Source organism: Natator depressus, chromosome 26 (assembly GCF_965152275.1).
Source record: "Natator depressus isolate rNatDep1 chromosome 26, rNatDep2.hap1, whole genome shotgun sequence".
NCBI classification, from domain to species: domain Eukaryota; kingdom Metazoa; phylum Chordata; order Testudines; family Cheloniidae; genus Natator; species Natator depressus.
The window spans coordinates 13,785,678-13,800,182 of NC_134259.1; the positions used below are offsets into that span (position 1 = coordinate 13,785,678).

Here is a 14,505-nt window from a genome sequence, read left to right on the forward strand (position 1 = left end):
AAGCACTCCCCACCCTCTCCTCGCGGCAGGCACTCACCGATGTTGGAATGCTTCAGGAGACGGCAAATCCGGGCTTCGCGCTCCAACTTCTGATGATCTGGAGGCGGAACAGAGAACAAGCCCCATTAACGGCATCGCCTGACGCAGCCATTCCACATGCTCAGCAAGCCCTCGCGGGCTGGGGGCAAAGAGGGGCACACATCACCTATCCCGCTTATCAAGGGCCACCAAGCACCCCAACCAGAGCCCAAGGCTCCTGTCCTGAGAGCGGGACCGGGCCAAACGGTATGGGCTTTAATACAGCAAGCAGATTGGCGGGGAAGGGAGAAAGGGTATCAGAAGCCAAGCTACATCAGCAGTGCACTCTGCAAAAGCCCCCTCTTCTCCTCCCAAGGCCGCCAGGGAGCTCACGTGGGAGAGGGCTTTCAGGCGGGCCCAGGGTCATGGACGGATGGATTTCAAGGCCAGAGGGCCCATCGTGACCATCTAGTCTGACCTCCTGCATCGCACAAGCCAGAGAACCTCCGCCAGCGAGTCCTGCCGTGTTGGGATTTGTTCTCCCCTGCCAGGGGATTGACGCTAGCCAGAGTAACCCCTCGCAAGCACGTGGCGTTTAGAAAGACATCCGCTCTCGCTGCGAAGAGCCGGTGTGGCGGAGAGTCCGCCCCATCCTGCCCCTTGAGAATCGGTTGCGGTGGCTACTCGCCCCCCACTTCAGAAGTTGTCTCTGTTTCTGGTTTGAATTTTCCTAACATCAGCATCCAACCACTGGAGAGTGTCTGTTCAGCTAACATGCCCCAAACATCGGAGATCTCCCTACAGACCACCTTGATTCCCTTACCACCTCTGCCACCCAGCTGGGCCTCCTATACCACCGAGATGTGGGGCCACATCACCCCAGACTCACCCTTAGACACCCCCAAAATTCTCAGTCAGTTCAAGCCTTCCCACATCTCCCCAGTAACCTGGACCCGCCAGGGAGGTTTCCCCCAGCATGGCCAGCCGGCCTTCACTCTGGGGGGAGGGATAGCTCAGTGGTTTGAGCATTGGCCTGCTAAACCCAGGGTTGTGAGCTCAATCCTTGAGGGGGCCATTTAGGGATCTGGGGCAAAAATTGGGGATTGGTCCTGCTTTGAGCAGGGGGTTGGACCAGATGACCTCCTGAGGTCGCTTCCAACCCTGATAGTCTATGATTCTATGCCCCCAGAGGATCACTCTGTCGGGAGGGAGGGAGAGTGGCTTCAAGTGCAGGAAGCAAAGTGCCCGACGCAACGTTGGCCTCGTTAATTGCATCCGGGCAGCAGGAAAAAAGGCGGAAGCGTGATCTCTGTAAACCGGCAGCAGCTGCTCCCCGTATTAGTGCTGACACACGGCAAGGGTCCTATGGAGTTGTCTGACTAGGAGTCCAGGTGCGAAATTGTGGTGGACCCAGAAACAATGGCACCGTTTGTAAACGAAAGGCTAGGTACTGTGATGTTCTTATTGCCATCTCTATGGGGTAGCGTTAGGGTTTTGTCGTCACCTTGTGTGTGAACTCGCACCTCAACGGTTAATGCCCTCCTTGCCCCTAGCACTGCAAGACATTCTGATTTTAAAAACGTATGCAATCAATTCACCATGTGAGAATACAAACTGGCTAGCTGATAGATCTCCCAAAGAGCCTGTGAAGAGGGGATCACCATCCCACAGGGGTATTTCTAGAGGGGCCCAACACTGTTCAATATCTTTAAAATATAGCCTTGTTGCTGGTCAATTTGACAGATGACACAAAAACTGGGGGAACGGGGGGTAAAAAATGAGGGCAAAAGTCAGTTCTACAGAGCTTCGAAAGCTAGACTCGACCAACGTGCGTTGTAATGCAGGGCCATCCATCAAGGAACAAAGAATGCAGGTCACGTTTGCTGGATGGGGGCGGGGGGGCTGTATTCTAGAAAGCAGCGTCTCTGACAAGGTCTTGGGGGTCAGGGTAGACAAACAACTAAACACGAGCTCCCAGGGCAGCACTGTTGCTAAGAGCTTAAGGCGATCGTCAGCGATAGAAACAGGGGACTAAGGCGTAGGAGTCGAACTACCACCCTGCAGCGCGTCAGTAAGACCGGTGCTGGAACGCGGTCTCCAGCTCCGGGCTCCACGCTTCCAAAAGGATGCTGAGAAACTGGAAAGGGTCCAATGCAGAAGAGCGAGAACAATGGTGTGGGCGGGAAAAGCTGCCTCGGGGTGAGGGACCGAGAAGAGGGTGGGAGAGGGGCTTGCAAGGGGAAACACCCGGATCCCCTGACCCGTGGCGTCCGTGGAAACTCGGCTGGATGGAGGTTTATGCAGCAAAGCATGTGGCTGACAAACAAAGACACGGAGGGAAGCGTGCCGGGGGAATCCTGTCCCCCTATGTGATGGGGGGGACGCAGGGCTCCCTGAGCCACTTGAGCTCAACGTGGAATCAATGCAATACATGCCACAGTGTTTATCTCAGTGGACGCCACCCCTGAAGGTGCACCAGGCTGTGTCTAGGCAAGGGAGGTTAGAAATCAACGGGGCGGCCTCCCATGTGCAGGACGGGGCATCCCCTCTCAGAAAGGGTTTGCCGAATTAAACCAGGCTTCAGAGAATGAATGAAAATGATCAAGGGCTGGAAAAGCTCTCCTCTGAAGAGAGGTTGGAAAGACAGAGGAGGCGAATAAGAGGGGCCAGAATAAAAGCATATAAAGTCTAGTCTGGTCGAGAGGAGGGTGATCGGGGGCATCTGTTCTCCCTATCTCAGAACACAAGGACAAAGGGACAGTCAATGACATTAATGGGTGGAAACCCAAAACTGTTGCAAAGAAAAGCTTTTTCACACAATGCATAGGTGGACTGTGGAACTCTCTGCCACAAGATATCACTGGGACAAAGATTCAAAGAGGGATAGGGTAACAATATCCAGAGTTAGAATCATTAATGGTGACTGTCACAGAGTCCCTGGGCGATGCTCTGGAACTGCTCCCTACGAAGCCAGGCAGGACTCTGGGGAAGTCTCCTCTCTCTGAGCAGACTGTCCCCAGGGCAAAAAGCTCACACGACTTCCACCTTCCTGGGTCTGACCTCGGAGCATTCAGCATCCTCTGCCCCTCCGTGCGCTTCCCACAGCGAGTCCACCCAGGCAGGGTCCTGGGGAAGCCAGAGGGTCCTGTCCCTCAACTCCGCAGTCAGACGTGACTCTCAGCCAGCCAGTAAAACAGAGGTTTATTAGACGACAGGAACACGGTCTAGAAAAAGCTTGTAGGTGCAGAGAAGAGGACCCCTCAGCCAGGTCCATTTTGGGGGGCAGTGAGGCAGACAACCCCATCTGCCCTTCACTCCATGTCTCCAGCCAGCCCCAAACTCACTCACTCTCCACCCCCTCCTCCTCTGGGCTTTGTCCCTTTCCCAGGCCTGGAGGTCACCGGATTCCTTTGTTCTCCAACCCTTTAGCTCTCACCTTGCAGAGGGGAAGGGCCCAGGCCATCAGTTGCCAGGAGACAGAGTGTCGGCCATTTATGTACCCTGGCCCTTTGCTCTCCAACAATTACACCCCCTTATCCCACCACTTAGAGACTTAAGAAATGCACAGGGGAAACTGAGGCACCCCTACAGTATTCAGAGGAAACGTTAAGAACAGTCCCGCTTCATCACAGGGGCAAAGCAGGGCTGGTCTCTGCGGGCTACTGTCCAGGGTTCTCAGCACCGAGCTCTTGTTCAGCGTCCGTCCTGCCTTCATCCCCGAGGATCCTGAGCAACGAAGGAGGGAAAGAACAACACCGCTCCAGGGCACAGAGCTGCTGCCTCTGCTAATGTAAATAGCCCTTCCCGAGTCAGAGAGCTGCTGGTGCAGTGACTCCTATAACAAGCGTGACAGAGGTGTGGTCCCAGTCCCCGCGCAGCCCCGTCCCCTATCTGCTTCCACACACACCCGGGCCATCCTGAGTGACTCTTTATAACTCACTGTCGGCCAGGTCAGGCCAGGCAATCCTTCCCCAGCCTTAGTATGATTTCGTCCCCAACTGCCCCTGTTAGGTGTCCCAAGTCACCTGTGTGACTTACTTAGGAGTCGACAGCGTGCCCTTGTTGCCAAGAAGGCCAATGGCATTTTGGGATGTATAAGTAGGAGCATTGACAGCAGATCGAGGGACGTGATAGGTCCCCTCTATTCGACATTGGTGAGGCCTCATCTGGAGTCCTGTGTCCAGTTTTGGGCCCCACACTACAAGAAGGATGTGGAAAAATTGGAAAGCGTCCAGTGGAGGGCAACAAAAATGATTAGGGGACTGGAACACATGACGTATGAGGAGAGCTGAGGGAACTGGGATTGTTTAGTCTGCGGAAGAGAAGAGTGAGGGGGGGATTTGATAGCAGACTTCAACTACCTGAAAGGGGGTTCCAAAGAGGATGGATCTAGACTGTTCTCAGTGGTAGCAGATGACAGGACAAGGAGGAATGGTCTCAAGTTGCAGTGGGGGAGGTCTAGGTTGGATATTAGGAAACACTATTTCACTAGGAGGGTGGTGAAGCAGTGGAATGGGTTCCCTAGGGAGGTGGTGGAATCTCCATCCTCAGAGGTTTTTAAGGTCAGGCTTGACAAGCCCTGGCTGGGATGATTTAGTTGGGGATTGGTCCTGCTTTGAGCCGGGGGTTGGACTAGATGACCTCCTGAGGTCCCTTCCAACCCTGATCTTCTATGATTCTATGAAGTCCCAGCACACGCCACCACCGACGGTCACGGAGAGCAAGATCCATTTCTCTGTTCCCTGACCCAGAAATTCAGAGAGAGAGAAAGAGAGCAAAAGGCTGGGGGAGCCCTACGGCTCAGTGCCCAGCGAAATTATAACCCAGGGAACCAAAGGGGAGCTCCGGGGATAGTGGGTTCATGCATTTGATCTTTAACCCCTCGTGGGCTCGAGCAAAACCCTCTCCAGGTCAGAAATGAAATGAACGCCGGGGCCCTGGTGCAGTCAGCAGTCTGTGCCCAGATGAACCCAGGATGGGTGGATGCAGGCTGGCACTGAGGAGCATCAGGAGTGGGGTGGGCAGGGGCAGAGTCCAGGATAGCAGGAATGAAGGATGGAGGGGGCACCAGTCGAGCTGTGGGGCAGGACCAAGGCATGGTCCCTCTCTATTGCTGACCCACAGCACGGTTGCTAGTCATTCTGAGCCCCATAGAGATTTGCCAATGACATGCCATGGCACATATGGACCCCCAAAGCAGCAGGGCAAAGACAAGATGGGTTTTTTCACCTCTGCCAGGACTGCCCCCCTGACATCCTGCTCACGGCCCAGCAAGCAACGGCCCTCTCCCCCAGGCCCTTCACCCCCTCTGCAGCACTGAGCGTGGACGTAGCCCCTTCAGTGGGTATGCTGGGGCTGCAAGGACCCAAGGCACTTTCCCTCCGTCCCCGGGGTCAGCTGGAAACCTGATGCCGGGACTGCACGGCCAGACGGATCCTGCTGCTATCACTCTCCTCCTCCATGCTTCCCCTGTCTGCACCAGCTGCTCTGCCACCCCAGCAGGAGCCGCGAGGGCAGATGGCAGCTGTGCCACGCCCCCCACGAGGAGAGCCGGGGTGGTGGGCGGGAGAGAGAAGGGAGGGGGAGAGATCAGAGAGACGGAATGGGAGGGAGCGGCTCAGCACTGAGACACTCACCGCCAGCAGCCTCCCTCCGTCACACAGCCGTGGCCCGCTCCTCTTGCCCAGCTGCGCCACACCGGGCAGGGGGTCTGGAGGAGATATGGCTGGCTCTCTCTGGAAGCCCCTGGGGTAAAGGTCCCCACTGTGAACGCTGCTGGCTCCAAGACTAGAAGGAGCAGGACCCTCCCCGTCTTCAGTCCCTCCTGGTGGCTTGGCCACAGCAGGCTGCAAACGGCAAGGCTGGGCCATGCAGTGGCTGGGTTTATAAACACTGCTACAGCATGCCCAAGGAGCCCAGAGCACTTCGCCCTGCTGAGATGGAACCACCTCTGGGGTGGAGCGCAGCAGCTCGCAGCAACGCCGCACAGCACGGGGCGCAACAGAATTAAAACTCCGACTTCAGAGCACTGCAAGGGTCCCACAGTCAGCGCCTCCAGCACCGATGTGGGGACCCACATGAAAGCCCCCCTAAGCTTATTTCTACCAGCTTCGGTTAAACCTTGGTACGCTGCCACCACCAAGGGATTTAACAAAGAATCCGGGAAGAGCCCACTTGGAGACGTCTTCCCCCAAAATATCCCCCCAAGCCCTTACACCCCCTTTCTTGTGGAGGCTTGAGAATAAACAAGATGAGCACAAACCAGCCTTGGATTTTTAAGACCAAAAAAACCCAGTCAGATTCTTAAAAAACAGAACTTTATTAGAAGAACAAAAAAAGATAAGAGAACAACTCTGCAAGATCAGAATGGAAGATAATCTTACAGGGTAATCAGATTCAAAACACAGAGAATCCCTCGAGGCAAAACCTTAAGTTACACAAAGACACAAAAACAGGAATATACATTTCCTCCAGCACAGCGAATTTCACAAGCCAAAACAAAGAAAACCTAACGCATATAGCTAGATTACTTACTAACTTTACAGGAGTTGGAGGGCTTGCATCCTTGATCTGTTCCCGGCAAAGGTATCACACAGACAGACAAAAGCCTTCCCCCCAGCTCCAGATTTGAAAGTATCTTGTCCCCTCATTGGTCATTTTTGGGTCAGGTGCCAGCGGGGTTACCTTAGCTTCTTAACCCTTTACAGGTGAAAGGACTTTGCCTCTGGCCAGGAGGGATTTTATAGCACTGTATTCAGAAAGGTGGTTACCCTTCCCTTTATATCTAGGACAGCCACACTGGGCACTCCTCATCCCTCCAGTGCCTGGCAGGGGCATGGTGCGCACCCAGGAAGGCTCAGCAATCCAACTGGGCATGGGTCTGTCGGAGAGGCCGTGGGACACTGCAGACGCCTTCTTGCCTGCGCGCAGCCCCAGCTGCCGCCTGCCCTCCCTGCCGCAGCTGCTGTGGCTTGTCATCAGCGACACTTGCAGGGAAACTGGATCTCTGCTGCTCGGGGACCCCCCTCCGGCCCCGCTCCATCAGTTACTCGGGGCAGAGCGCTCCCTGAGGCAGAGGAGACACCTGCCCATGTGCACCACCCTGAACAACGGCCCCTTTCTCGTCTCGGGGACACGGAGGGGATCCCCTGATTGGCAAGTGCTCTGAGGCAGCTGCACGCAGGATTACAGGAGACCCACAGGGACAGGAAATCTCTAACCGCTCCAAAGCAACCCAGCTTCACTGCCAAATACACTCGAGTGGCTGGGCAGGACACAGGGAGAGCCCTACCACGTTGACTGCGTGCAGGGAAGATCCGGGCCGCGCTCCTGGCCGTCCATGTGCCAGTCCATTGGGAGCCCCCCAGATCTCTGCCCCTTCCCCTTGTGGCACCATAGTGCTGCTGCTGGGGTTTCTCTTCCTCTTTGCACCTATATAAAGGCTACGGGGGTGCCCCAAAGGGGTTGCTGCTCAGAGGGAATGGGGCCAGGGCAGGAGTTTTCAAAGGGTTGGGCACTTGGATGAGAAGAGGGCTTTGAAGCACAAGGGAGCCGAGCTCTCCACACTGGCAGCCCAGTGGGGTAGGGTGACCAGATGTCCCGATTTTATAGGGACAATCCCGATATTTGGGGCTTTTGCTTATATAGGAGCCTATTGCCCTCCACCCCCAGTCCCGATTTTTCACACTTGCTATCTGCTCAGCCTACAGCTGGGACATCCAGCCCCCACCCCCTACCCCGGTGCTCTGGGGTGCTGAGCTCTGCCAGCCTGAGAAGCAGAGAGAGGGCCCTTTCTACATACCTTGGCCAAGTTTTGGAAGGCTGGGGCAGATGCACTGAGCCATCTGTGGCTTAGGGCGGGGGGCGGGGCGGGAGCTGGGTGCCCGCTGCATTTTGGAGCTGGTATTCGGCTGCACCCAAGTTGCCTGAATGCCCAGTGGTCAGGGCTGGGCAGAAACGCTCATGAGGCCTGCATGCTCCGTGGTGAGCAGAGGAAAAGCAGGCCCTTGTCAGAGTGGCCGAACCCACAGGGTGATGGGGAGATGGCAGAGGATGCAGGGGAAAAGAGGACATTGAAACTGACTCCATCATAGAATCATAGAATCATAGAATATCAGGGTTGGAAGGGACCTCAGGAGGTCATCTAGTCCAACTCCCTGCTTAAAGCAGGACCAATCCCCAATTAAATCATCCCAGCCAGGGCTTTGTCAAGCCTGACCTTAAAAACTTCTAAGGAAGGAGATTCTACCACCTCCCTAGGTAACACATTCCAGTGTTTCACCACCCTCCTAGTGAAAATTTTTTTCCTAATATCCAACCTACACCTCCCCCACTACAACTTGAGACCATTGCTCCTTGTCCTGTCCTCTTCTACCACTGAGATTAGTCTAGAACCATCCTCTTTGGAACCACCTCTCAGGTAGTTGAAAGCAGCTATCAAATCCCCCCTCATTCTTCTCTTCTGCAGACTAAACAATCCCAGTTCCCTCAGCCTCTCCTCATACGTCATGTGTTCCAGACCCCTAATCATTTTTGTTGCCCTTCGCTGGACTCTCTCCAATTTATCCACATCCTTCTTGTAGTGTGGGGCCCAAAACTGGACACAGTACTCCAGATGAGGCCTCACCAATGTCGAATAGAGGGGAACGATCACGTCCCTCGATCTGCTCGCTATGCCCCTACTTATAAATCCCAAAATGCCATTGGCCTTCTTGGCAACAAGGGCACACTGCTGACTTATATCCAGCTTCTCGTCCACTGTCACCCCTAGGTCCTTTTCCGCAGAACTGCTGCCTAGCCATTCGGTCCCTAGTCTGTAGCGGTGCATTGGGTTCTTCCGTCCTAAGTGCAGGACCCTGCACTTATCCTTATTGAACCTCATCAGATTTCTTTTGGTCCAATCCTCCAATTTGCCTAGGTCCCTCTGTATCCTATCCCTGCCCTCCAGCATATCTACCATTCCTCCTAGTTTAGTATCATCTGCAAATTTGCTGAGAGTGCAATCCACACCATCCTCCAGATCATTTATGAAGATATTGAACAAAACCGGCCCCACGACCGACCCTTGGGGCACTCCACTTGACACCGGCTGCCAACTAGACATGGAGCCATTGATCACTACCCGTTGAGCCCGACAATCTAGCCAACTTTCTACCCACCTTATAGTGCATTCATCCAGCCCATATTTCTTTAACTTGCTGACAAGAATACTGTGGGAGACCGTGTCAAAAGCTTTGCTAAAGTCAAGAAACAATACATCCACTGCTTTCCCTTCATGCATAGAACCAGTAATCTCATCATAGAAGGCGATTAGATTAGTCAGGCATGACCTTCCCTTGGTGAATCCATGCTGACTGTTCCTGATCACTTTTCTCTCATGTAAGTGCTTCAGGATTGATTCCTTGAGGACCTGCTCCATGATTTTTCCGGGGACTGAGGTGAGGCTGACTGGCCTGTAGTTCCCAGGATCCTCCTTCTTCCCTTTTTAAAAGATGGGCACTACATTAGCCTTTTTCCAGTCATCCGGGACTTCCCCCGTTTGCCACGAGTTTTCAAAGATAATGGCCAATGGCTCTGCAATCACAGCCGCCAATTCCTTTAGCACTCTCGGATGCAACGCGTCCGGCCCCATGGACTTGTGCACGTCCAGCTTTTCTAAACAGTCCCTAACCACCTCTTTCTCCACAGAGAAAGAGGTGCAACTTGCAACTTGGCTGCGGATGAGCAGTTGGGCAAGAGCTCAGAACCCTCCCCACCCAACAGAACAGGGGTGTTGGGCTCCCGGCTGCACCTGAACCCCAACCTGGGTCCTCTCTCCTGATCGAGGCCCAAGCAAACCTCCGAAAGGGCCCTGGGGACCCACCTCCCACTGCAGCACCAGACTCCAGCAGGGCTGTTTGAGCCACTCTCACGGCCAAATTCTGGCCGTGATGCTCTCTGAGAGAGCAGGGAGAGGGAAGTCACCGCCCGTGGCTATGGGGAACCAGCCCAAAAGGAGTGGGATGGACGGGTGAGCAGGGAGGATGATCCGCCCCCGAACACTGACTGGGGAGGAGGACAGCTGAGAACAGATGGCAACGGGATGCAGCAGCAAGGGGAAAGGAACATGCAAAGAAAGCAGAGAGAACTACATAAAATCGATGCGCCCGCCCCCACAGAGCGTGTCCATTGCCCCCCCAGCCCCAGCTGTAATGGCCCTGCCCCCGCCATACACAGCGTGTCCACTGTCCCCTCAGCCCCAGCTGTAACAGCCCCACCTCCCCCTTACAGAGTGTGCCCATCGCCCCACCCACCCAGCCCCAGCTGTAACGGCCCTGCCCCCCATACAGAGTGTGCCCATTGCCCTACCCCCCCAGCCCCAGCTGTAACGCGCCCCCCCCCACCACAGAGCATGTCCATCACCCCCCCTGCCCCAGCTGTAACGGCCCCACAGGAAGGAAAGCTGCTGCATACAGACATAAATGAAACTGACAGAATTCTGCTCTCCCCATTCAGAGAAATAAGGTGAAATTCTTAACACTCAGGGCAATCCACCATGAGAACAATTTACCCAGGGTGGGAGAGATTCTCCGTCCCTGGCAGTTTATAACGCACGTCCAGCTCTTCTGCTAACAGATCTGAGCTGGGAATTATGTGGGCCGTTCTCTGGCCTGTGCTATCCGGGGGGTCGGATTAGATTGCAATGGTCTCTTTTGGTCTTGGAATCTAGCATCTCTTGACATTATTATTGATTGTCGGTATTGCAGGCTCTGAAATCCACCCTCCTCCTTCGGCTTCACAGCTCGATCCACAACTCCAAAAGGCCGTCTACAGACTTTTTTTTAGAGTGCTAATGTGGGCCCCATTAGCCCATGTTTCCCACCCCGGGCTAGGAGTCTCGCTCCCATGGGCTCGAAGACAGCGTGGACAAACCCTACAATACTGTGGTAGTGGGGAGTATATAAGTGTGACAGACAGACAAACAGTCTGTCCATCCAGGGGGATGCAGGGACCGACTTATGAGAAATCATTCCAGGAGTTCGGAACCTGCAGAAACAGCCCCGTAGAACGGAACATCGTCTATAGGGTTTGGGACCATTTTATAGGATTAACTAGAAAATTACATCCCTGAATACAAATGCCCTATAGAAAGGGCCCTGCTCGCTGTCACCTTGGGTAGCTTTTAAGAACAGCTTCCTTAGGTTTCATCCCTGTTCAGTTCTACTGGGCAGTTCCATCAGGGGACACAACATGGGGAGGGTGTTAGCAGAAACGGGGCGGATGGATTACTTTGGGCAGCACCCAAGTGTATAATGTGGAGGAATGGGGTGACATTAGAAACGGCTGAAGAGCTGGGACAGTCCTGCGTGGGGCTGTGGGATTGAGTCGTGGAGGGAAGAGCTGGGGAAGGTAAACTCGGCTGGACAAAACTGAACGTGAGCTGTAGGGCAGATCCCTGCCCTGACCCCGGGGAGCGGGAACTGGGGTTTTCCTCGCTGTAGTTCTGTGATGATCACAGAAGCGCTCTCCGCCCGCCCCCTGCACCTAGCGACGCCGTAGCGGGTCACATCTGGAGCCATCTGAGCGAAGAACGGCACGTTCAGGCTGCCTTGAGCAGGGCGACCGTGCGCTTCTGCTCATCCAAACTCCCAGCCGCTCGCTGGGCATATTCAAACCCATTTTAAAGGCGTTTAAAAACTTGGTAAAGGAACGGAAGCTAAACCCTGCCAGGGGCAGAGAAGTGAGCTGCATTTCTGTAGTCTAAAGAGAGGCGGTGCGGGGGACACGGTCTCTGTCTGTAAATACCTCCAAGGTAGCCATGGAAATTAAAGGAGGGAATTACGCCGACTCAGATGATGGCAGAAGGAGCAGCAATGGCCCGGAGCAGGAAAAGGAAGAGCTTAAACCAAATATTAGCAGTCAGAGCAACTGGGGCACCGTGACTGCACATCCCCCTGGACAGGGAGAGAAGCCTGACTTGGGTGGCTCCTATCCAGGCCAGCCTATCCCTTTTGTGATTCCTCCAGTCCCATCGGGACACTTTGTGGTCATGGCCCTGGGAAGCCCAGCGTCAGTTTCAGCCCATTTCAACGCCATTCCCGGCTGACAGCCCCACATGAAACAGGAGAGCTGGCTCCAAGCCAGAGACAGGAAGCTGTAGGGATCCAAAGCAAACATCCAAGGCATGGCAGGAGTGTAACCAGCCCCTGTCACGGAGTGCCCGGGCGATGCTCTGGAACTGCTCCCTATGAAGCCAGTCAGGACTCTGGGGCAGTCGCCTTCCGGTGAGCAGCCTGTCCGCAGGGCAAACAGCTCACACGGCTTCCACCTTCCTGGGTCTGACCTCGGAGCATTCAGCATCCTCTGCCCCTCCGTGTGCTTCCCACAGCGAGACCGCTCAGGCGGGGCTCCTGGGGAAGCCAGAGGGTCCTGCACCCCAACTCCGCAGTCAGACGGGACTCTCAGCCAGCCAGTAAAACAGAGGTTTATTAGACGACAGGAACATGGTCTAAAACAGAGCTTGCAGGTGCAGAGAACAGGACCCCTCAGCTAGGTCCATTTTGGAGGGCAGTGAGCCAGACAACCACGTCTGCACTTCACTCCATGTCCTAGCCAGCCTCCAAACTGAAACTCCCTCCAGCCCCCCCTCCTCTGGGCTTTGTTCCTTTCCCAGGCCAGGAGGTCACCTGATTCCTTTGTTCTCCAACCCTTTAGCTCTCACCTTGCAGGGGGGAAGGGTCCAGGCCATCAGTTGCCAGGAAACAGGGTGTCGGCCATTCTCTGTGTCCAGACCCCTGCACACACCTGCCCTCTAGGGCTCTGCAGTGATCATACACCCTTACCCCACCACCTAGATACTTAAGAACTGCATAAGGGAAATTGAGGCACCCCCACAATATTCGGAGGAACCATTAAGAACAGTCCCACTTCGTCACATCTCTCCCCCCTTCGAGATCGAACTGAGCGGGGTCACTTTAGGCGGTGACCTGGGGAAGTTCGAAGCCACCAACGTTCCCATGGATGCCCCAGCGTCTCTGCCATTCCTTGGTAGGAGTTACACCAGGCCCTTCCAGTTTCACGCCCTCCCTTAGGTCGGGGGTGGTCGATAGCACTCGCAGGCCGCATGTGGGAAGGTTTCTGCGGCCCGCCCTTTGGCCACCCCAAAACCCCAGGGGGTCAAACTTGGATTGGGTCTTCTCCCCAACAAGCTGGCCAAACACAGCCACTTGGTTATAGGACTGTTTAAGTTTCTTAACAGCTTTCACTCCATCTGAGACCTTCTCAAAGCTATCCACACTGGGTCTTTCAACAGGACAGTCAGTGGATCCATTCACAACAGAAAATTTCTGGCTGTTAGGAACTGAAACTTTCTTGATTAAATCACTTTCAAACCCTTCAGTTGCAGTAAACTGCTTGCAAAGACTCCATGAGGATTCCTTTCCCTAGGGCTTTTCTATGCAACAATTCACCCCTCCCAGAAATTCTGCTCTTACCCTCTTTACCTAGGGCTTGCTCTAGAGGAACACGTTCCTGAGCAACAACAGACTCTTTCTGGGTCTCCCTTACATCCAGAATTACCTATGGCCCGTCCGGTGGATTCCTACACAATCCCCTTTCAGGCAAACTGACAGACTTCCTAGATAAATGGTCAGAAGCCTTCTCCTTCCCTTTGCCACACACAAGTTCAGGAATCTTTTCCTTCTTGCTACAGGTTTCCACACCCTCCATAGGTAACACAATCACATCACCTTCACGCTCTCCTTGTGCCCTGGCTAGGATCTCACCCTGATTAGACAGAGTTGCGACACCCTTTCCCAACCACACACGAGCAACAGGCAAAATACAAGCACCAGAATTGTCTGGTCTCTGGGATTTTACATAGACACTAACTGGATGCGACCTAGTTACAGGGCCATTCTCCTGAGCAGACACAAACTTAGGACCATTCCCTTCCTGGGCTTTAGCTGAATCCAGAACCAGCTCTGAGACAACTGCACAACGCTCAACCATCACAGGCTGCAAGGCCCCTTCTGTCTGCTCCACAGACCAAGAAGAGCCGGACACACTTTCTCCTTTACCAGACACACAGCTTGGGATCTCATTCCCCTTGTCCCAGCACACAAGGCTGGTCACAGACAACTGCTTGGAGATCAGGGTAGCTCCCTCCACAGGCAAGTCAATACCTCTGACAGGCACAGGCACGTTTCCTTCACTGTCCCAATTCTCCACCCAGCTAACAGGTAAGGTCCAGGGACACTCATCTTCCACTCTCCTCGCCTTCCCACCCTGCTGACTGGACAAAGCCATCAGATCACAAGGCTGCCTAGGCTCATCCAAACTTTCCTTACCAAGCACCTTGCCACTCCCCACAGATCCCCTCCCCTGCCTGTGTCTCCCCCCACTCAGCTGGGGTCTCAGCTCCCCCTGTGCTCAGCGCTGCCCTTGCTGTGCCAGTGGGGGTAGGCAGCGAGCTCGCTGCTTTCCTCACTGCATCAGAGCCAGCGTGAG

The 14,505-nt window shown here is 54.6% G+C and overlaps 1 protein-coding gene across 7 annotated transcripts in view; it reads right to left on the reverse strand.

Annotated features, from left to right (window-relative positions):
• CAMK2B (calcium/calmodulin dependent protein kinase II beta) overlaps window positions 1–14,505 on the reverse strand; it is a 147,740-nt gene that overhangs the window by 86,079 nt on the left and 47,156 nt on the right. For all 7 annotated transcript variants that reach the window (XM_074940232.1, XM_074940228.1, XM_074940231.1 and 4 more), the window contains exon 3: window positions 38–97. In XM_074940232.1, coding sequence (XP_074796333.1) covers window positions 38–97 — 60 coding nt within the window. The remainder of the gene's footprint in view (window positions 1–37; window positions 98–14,505) is intronic.